At 36.8% G+C, this 7,718-nt stretch overlaps 1 protein-coding gene across 7 annotated transcripts in view; it reads right to left on the reverse strand.

Annotated features, from left to right (window-relative positions):
• Nucleotides 1-1,440, reverse strand: part of RSH1 (RELA/SPOT homolog 1) — a 232,625-nt gene extending 231,185 nt beyond the window's left edge. For 3 of the 7 annotated variants that reach the window (XM_089419587.1, XM_089419590.1, XM_089419588.1), the window contains exons 1-2: nucleotides 989-1,439; nucleotides 762-804 (exon numbers count right to left, since the gene is read on the reverse strand). In XM_089419587.1, coding sequence (XP_089275713.1) covers nucleotides 762-786 — 25 coding nt within the window. In that variant the 5' untranslated portion in view covers nucleotides 787-804; nucleotides 989-1,439. Of the gene's footprint in view, nucleotides 1-761; nucleotides 805-988 lie in introns of all 7 variants that reach the window. The other 4 variants (XM_089419586.1, XM_089419589.1, XM_089419592.1 and 1 more) reach the window with 2 other exon arrangements.
• Nucleotides 1,441-7,718: the final 6,278 nt, after the last annotated feature.

The following is a 7,718-nucleotide window of genomic DNA, read 5'->3' on the forward strand; positions in this document are numbered from 1 at the left end:
GGTTTTAAAGTAAAATGGCTCCAATATAAGTCAATGATGTAAGAAATCCTACATTGTAATGATGACTTTAGTAAGTCATCAGTTCAAACGGAGTTAGGTCAATTTGGTAGTATAACTACCTAAGAGGTAAATAATAAGGTAATCAACCCTTTGAATCTACGTAGATGATAAAGAACAAGACCATTGACTCCATTGAATAAAATTGTATTTCAAATGTTTGTGCATTTTATGTATTCAATTTTCTAAAAAATAATAAACAAGGCGATAAACAGTTGGATAAGCTGTAAGATCTCATTTTCCTCTGGTGTATTTCACATTGGTTTTGAGATATGTTCTAGAGTAGTTTCTATGATTTCAAAAACTTATTTTATTTTGTGTGCTATCCCACATTGGTTGTAAGTTCTAGTCCGTGGAAAAATATAAGTCCCAACATACCGTAGTGCCTGTATCAATGGTGATTTCCATGTATATAGTAACACTCCTATGAACATAATGGTTGATCAGTCAAAAGATGAATATGTTTGCCTGCTTTACCTTCCCTCCTCTTCTGTAGGGATGGGTTTGTTGTTGTGTGTTTGTGTGTGACTTCTCTCCTCTCCTCTCTACACTCTTCAATATTACACTTTCGAGCCATACGCCCCTTTTATATTTGTTGTTTTTTGTGACCAATTTTGGTATTAGGTTCATATTCCAAATATGCAACCAAACTGTTAAAAAAGCAGAAGATAATAGATTTGTAAGGCTGACTTCTCATTGCTTACCTGATAAAAACGAAGAAGAAGCCATAATTCTTATCTTTTTAATCTGTAGTTAAAACAGGGAAACAAATGCCACGTCAGCTAATGTGAAGTGTTTTCAGAAGCATGAAGCATACTGTATACACAATCCGTTTCGGCGTTTAAAAAGCCAAACCAACAGTATATAAATGAATAGCTCATATACAAGTCCTCAAAACGCACACAGCATGATTGATTATTTAGTGACTTACATGTCTATCTAATCATGTTGAAGGGCACCATCCGCCACCGTAGAAATATAAGAATTTCACAATCGCATAATTATTCGCAACCCTCGCTGCGTATATCAACAAGTACTCACAATTCTCACCCAGGACCGAATTGTCCCAATCTTTCATTTTTTCCTGCGATTCAAAACCTCCTAAACCCTACAACTATACCACAAATTCTTTCAAGAATTCCTTCAATTCAATTCAAATTTCCACCAAACCCTCTTGGGCCTGATCTTGCGGGATGGACCTCAAATCTTAAATTTGCAGATTAGAAAACCACCTAGGCATTGAATGGAAGGATAGGTTTGCAATGACGTCGAGAGTTCGAACCCTGGGGCGCACATCGATGGAGAAAAGAATTAATCCGACAGAAACTGAAACAGTATAGGAAGCGGAAGGGGATTAGATAAGATAGCGCTAGCGTTCAGTCCACACAGATATTTTTCATCGTTATTTATTGGGCATTAAAAATAAAATTATTTTTAATTTATTGGTTAAAATGGTGGGTTGTTATTAGTTGGTTGGTCGGGATTGGTATTTGGTCTAAACTCTAGATATGGACTAGGAAAATTAATATCACGTGACATTTAGAATCCTTTCTACGCAATCCCTCTAGGTTCACATCATTAACAGCTTTTATTGTAAAGCATTCATAACCTTTCAGTGGTGGAGATGGACTTTAAACTAAAATATGACATTCGAGTTGTCTAAAGTTATAACATAGAAGAAATGGCAAGTGTTATATACTAAGCAATGCAAAGTACAATGAGATATATAGGGTCAAGTGATGTACTCTAACACTTAGATGTTATATATTGTATTTATTGTTGCATTGTGTTTATTGATATCTATTGTTGCATTATTAGGTATTTATTAATAGTCCATATCATATCATTTTGAAGATAAATACATAAATATGGATAAAATAAAATTAATTGAAAACCAAAAGAAAGTTGGATTGAAATAGTTGAGGCAAAGGAAAAATAGATGGTGATTCAAAATGAGAGAGTTTGAATTCGCAATAAGATGTAAATATGTTTAATGTTGAGCCAAATAAACATATAGAGAATACAAGAGTAATAAATTAACCAACATTTAAATGAAATGTCGACCTATAATTATAAAGCATAACAAAGCATTCAAGTATTGAGCATGTGATATGAAATTTTTAGAGGAAATTTGAGCCCATTGATTATCATGTAGATTATATAGTCAATATACTCGACTTTTACTTGTGATCCTTTTGGGGGGGGGGGGCTGATTGTGTAAAATGGTTCATTAGGCACAACAATACAAGATGTCCTATATTGAGCTCCATTGTCATGCATGAAGCATAAGAACATGCTCTAACATGGTTGTGACAAAGTCAATGGATGGTGGGTGCGTGCTAGAAATAACACGTTGGCTTTTTAAGAAAATCCTGCCATAATGCCTACACATTGTGCATTGTTAAATAAACTAATGAGTTTTTTTAAGTTATTGAGTGTGATCAAAACACTTTCAAATGTGAACCTCTTAACACTTAATAGATAAAGGGTTAAAATGGATCCATGCTAGTATATTTATGTTTCTTTTTAATTATGGATCTAAGGTAATAGGATAAATAATATGTATGTTTTTTTAGTATGTCATGGTAATTAAAAGAAATAAATGTTATGTCTTTGTTTTTTCATTTGATTTAATTAGCATTACCCACACACGCACATAACATGGACATCTCCTGCGCCACCAATATTGTAAAGTGCCTCATTTCTCTAAGGACAAATTTGTTAAAATGCTTGACAAAGATTAATTTCTCATGCATTGGAGAGTTGAAGCTTGATGGAAGCAAATGGTGTAAAAAGTCCATCATCATTGGAAGTTGAGGGAATAGTGTGAGGCATCTTTCATGTTAAACATTGGAGACTTCAAAGAACCGCTAAAATCGCAACTCGAAATGGTCATTATAATGGACATATCTCAACATTGTAGCCATTATCAATTTAGTGGGTAACCTGTTTATAATAGCAAGGACCCAAGAGATTAGTAGGTGGGGAGGCGGGGTGGGGGGACGTGGCATCACAATCTCATAAAAGGTATTGGGTCCCATCATACAAGATCCCTTGTTAGACAAGTGATTAGAAGTTATGTCATTTTACCCAAAGTTAATGATGGAGCACACATTTTTTGAAGCATTACTTGATAGAAGTTCACTTGACTTATGAGAACCAACCATATGCCATGTATATTAGAAGGAAAGCATGTGTGTCAACCAATCAATAGGCTTCCCCGTAAAGCATCAACCATTGAATTATATTTGTTGCCAATGACCTAGAGGACACATTAGCAATAGGTGACATGAGGCGTATCACCTTTGGTAATGGTTATACGGAGATGAAAATGAAGTTTTATACTCGGAACTCACCATATCACTACTTTATGCATGATCAAGTCAATGAGGAAGGGGACGTTGGCTACACCACTCAATCTTGCAACTCTAACTACTAGATAGCATTAACCTATTCTCTAGCCTTAGAGGTGGTGGTAGTGTTTATATTCTAGATCTAAGCCTTTGTGTGTAATTGCTCAAGTTATTGCTTAATGGAATCAAGTGAACAACATAATCGTCAAAAATCCTACTTGGTTCAAGGTAGTGATTGTTGCATTCTAACATGGTTGTGTCATTTATTAACATGTGTTGAGATGGCCTACCTAGAATTTTGAAGTCACTTGGGTGTGAGAATTTTCTCAATAACAGTGATGGAATGTAAACTTTCATTGAAATTGACAAGTTCCAACAAGTCAACCATGTCAAATGAATAACATAGGTAGAGAGTTAAGATGAATAGAATTGTGTCCCATGGAAAAATTGTAGCAAGTTATAAAGGTGGGACTAAATGAACAATTAGAGTTAGTTGTAAAGTGGGGTTAGTGCTTGATGTGGTTTAGGTGTGGGGGGCATTGTTGTGTTAAGTGATTTGGGACAAGTTAGTGCAAGATGCTTAGTCTATGCACAATGGTGGCATTGGTCAACTGATGGTACATGACAAGAATACATGTAATTGGATCAAAGTAGAAAATGTTGGAAAGGTGTGACCAAGGGTGGGGCAAGTGCAGATTGGGCATATGGAATGAAAGATTAGAAGGTAAAGTTGGGGTCTATCATTGACCAAGATGTTGTCACAAAAATAAAGGAAAGTATCAATGTATGGTTTTGAATAGTTAAAATCATTGTCATTGTTAGGAAAGTCAAGGACCAGGTTGATGTTAGTATGGGAAATGCAAGTGTGGTGATCGCCTGTAACACCCTCCTCCCACATCTACCCAAGCAACCAGTCAGTCAGGGTAAACATGTGATGAGAGGCTACTATGATATGATTCAACCTCCTAGGTAACCTTAAGGAAGTGGAACCAACAAAAACACAACACACAGACCTCCCTTGGGTGCTTCAGGACCCCCAAGAGCTAATCCACCACTCTAAGTGCCCAACCACTGAGTTAGCCTAGAATTTACATGAATTAAACCTAGAGTTGCTTCCATGACAAGGCATGCATGCGACTATAAACCTATAGTGCCTCCCACAGTGCCTGCAAGGGAGAGACTATAGTCTCTATTAGACAATTCTGTGCCAGAGACTGCGAGATTTAAGCCACTTTTTTCAGGGCTAGCCTCCAAACCAATGCCTAGAACTTGATGAGACTCTCCAAGACATTAAATGACACCAAGGCAAAGCCTCTAACACAAAACTTGATCAAGGGCTTGACCTAACCAAGCCTAACCATGACAAACATTTTGTCAAACACTTAGTAAATATGCAACCTACAGGTGTAAATAACAGATCTGAGCATAGGGGTCTCATACTTATCTGAGATTCGCTATGAAGCATTGTCTCCTTATCACATTAGCTGCCATTTCATCCATTAGGTCATAGATACATTGATCATTCAATAACAAGTAAGAACATGATGAGAGCCATACATAATTGTTGTCATAAAATACATACATAACCAGCATAATAGGGACAGAAATACCAATGAAATCACAACCATATAAACCACATATAATCCATCATAATGCTCATAGAGATACAAGGAGAAATAACCTTTCATTAATGATGCAAAATCCAAACCCGGGATGGGACTTCCACGTTCCACCTGACTATAGAATGGTTGGGCCAAATCTCTCTTCAACCATTCACCCTTGTGCCATATTCCAAGCATGAATGTGGGATCTCGTAGAAAACATCAATGCTTCTAGAGGCCATCCACCTCAACCCATCAAACAATGATTCCACCTTGTGGTCGACATCCCAAAACCATCATCATATTGGTCTATATCCTAGCCTTTCAAGGCTCCAGAGTGTTTGTTCCAACCTGACTCCTAGGACTAGTAACTGAACCCACAACTGTTGTCAAGCTTCCAGAGTGCTTGTCCAACCAAGGCTTCCAGGACTAATAACTCAAACCACCAAGGGCTTCCAGAGCATTTGTCTAACCAAGGCTTATAGGACTAGTAACTCAACCCAAGTTGTTACAGGGATTCTAGAGCGTTTGTCCAACCAAGGCTTCTAGGACTAGTAACTCAACCCAAGTCATTACAGGGCTTCCAGAGCGTTTGTCCAACCAAGGCTTCCAGGAACTAATAACTCAACCCAAGCTAAGGAAACATGAGAACCAACCAAAACAAACAAGGAAATAAACCCACAATCTCCATGGCTATCCAGGAAATGACAAGGCTAGGCAATCCACTGTCAATCCAGGCAATCCTCCATGCCAGTGATAGATCATGACCAAGAATCCACATGCATGTGCCATGCATGCCAAAACTAGTGAAGAAATAATACATGCAACTCAGTACCTGCAAGCAAAAATGGTGTAGCTGCTGATCTTGTTGCCCTCTTATGCTTTCCTGCTCTTCCTTTGCCTTCTTGCTCCAAAACTCCAAGTATGGCACACCCTCCAAGAGTGCTCCAAGAAACTCTAAGTATCCAAGAGTATGAGAGAGAGAGAAAATAATGAAAGAGCTCCAAAACTAAACTGATCAAGTCTTAGCCAAGAGCCTCAAAAGGATTTTTATTAATGAGGCACCTATTTTCTTCATTTTCCATTACTTTCCTTCATTTTCCTCCTCACATGCAACCTGTGACCTTTCACCTTCCTTTTCTCCTAGTTTCCATTATTTTCATAAATAAAATGCCAATAAATGCTCCATGCCTTTCCAAATCCTTAGCCATTGCCTTTGCCAATTTCCCTAGCCATAAACAACCAAATGAACACCCACTAGGATGTTCTACCCACCATTCAGCTTGGAATACTTGTCCCATCATCTGTGGTATTTATATATTTTTACATGGAATTTTCACCAGGGTTGTTACTTTGCCAAACTAGTAAGTGATTTGCTATACGTAGTTGGCTTCCTACTAGACAAGTTATTATATGAACTATAGTTATATGTTTTCAAAATGTTTGAGTTCATTAAACTCTGTGCCTTGAAATGGTAGTGCTTGGATTTCATAGACATATAGGTGTCAACTTGCCTTCAAGAGAGTTCCAATTGCATTTACTCCTACAAGATAGTCAATATATAGTAAGGTGGCATTTCCGATGGCATAGTATGGTCAAGATGTTGCAAGGATTGGGTAGTAATTGTGCGAATTTTTACATCTTGGCCCCTTCAATTTTGGAGTATGTTAGGGTCCTATAATAATAGGATTCGTAATTTTGAATTGGCTATGGTTAGTCTTGTAATATTGTACATACTTTTGCTTTGTGCAAAATCTTTTCCATATTAAAAATTAAAAAATGTAAGGAGGGTATGTCCTAAAAGAAATATCAAAGGACAAAAAGAATAAGAAAAGTGAAAAAAAGTGAAAAAATATGAACCCCAAACAAAAATAGATCATGAAAGTGTGCAAGTCCAAGCGCCACTACTTTTTACTTTACTGTGCAAAATAATAGTTGTGTGCAGCTTGTCATAAATGTCACAACCCATGATAGTCAAATAGTTTAATCTTGACTACTTCATGCTTTAAATTTCATGATTATAGATAAAGAATAAGGATATAGCCAAATTATTTAATCTTGGCAGATCCGTAGTTAGGTAGAGAAATAAAATGTGCTCATAAGCTTAATCTGAGCCATTGGAAGATATAAGGTTAGAATTATATAGTTTACTTTTCAAAAGAAAAAGAAAGAAAGGGTCTGTTAGCCTAAATGCACCCAATAAAGTAAAGAAAAAATGTTAGGATAAGTAAAGGGTAGGTACAAGAAAGGTTGCAGATGTACAAGGTTGTTAAAGCATAAGCACATTTATCATAATTAATCATATGTTTCAATGCAGGAGCAGTTATGAAAGTGAAAGGATGTTCACAAGTCAATTTAAATAACTTCCCCTCATTTCATTTCACTCCCCCTTACATACTTACTAATTTCCCCATTATCACATCATTTCTTATTAAATACCCTTTTCCCTTCATTTTCACCCTTGCCCCTTGGTTTCACACATTTTCCTAGGAAATTACCCTCCGAAGGTCATTCCCCTACCCAAAACTCCTTTTCCCTAGTGTGAAACCCATTCGCCATTCAAAAAATCACTCTCCCCCTTAATAATTTCCCTTAATACCCATTAAAAAAACCCATAAAGACCCTTTATCCTAAGTTTTGTTCCCCCCCCCCCCCCGTATTATTTAATTAACTCTGCCATGTCATATTTCCCTGACATAAAACCTTT

This window comes from Pinus tabuliformis, chromosome 4_1 (assembly GCF_031772625.1).
Source record: "Pinus tabuliformis cultivar Carrire ecotype Pingquan chromosome 4_1, CPIR1, whole genome shotgun sequence".
NCBI lineage: Eukaryota > Viridiplantae > Streptophyta > Pinopsida > Pinales > Pinaceae > Pinus > Pinus tabuliformis.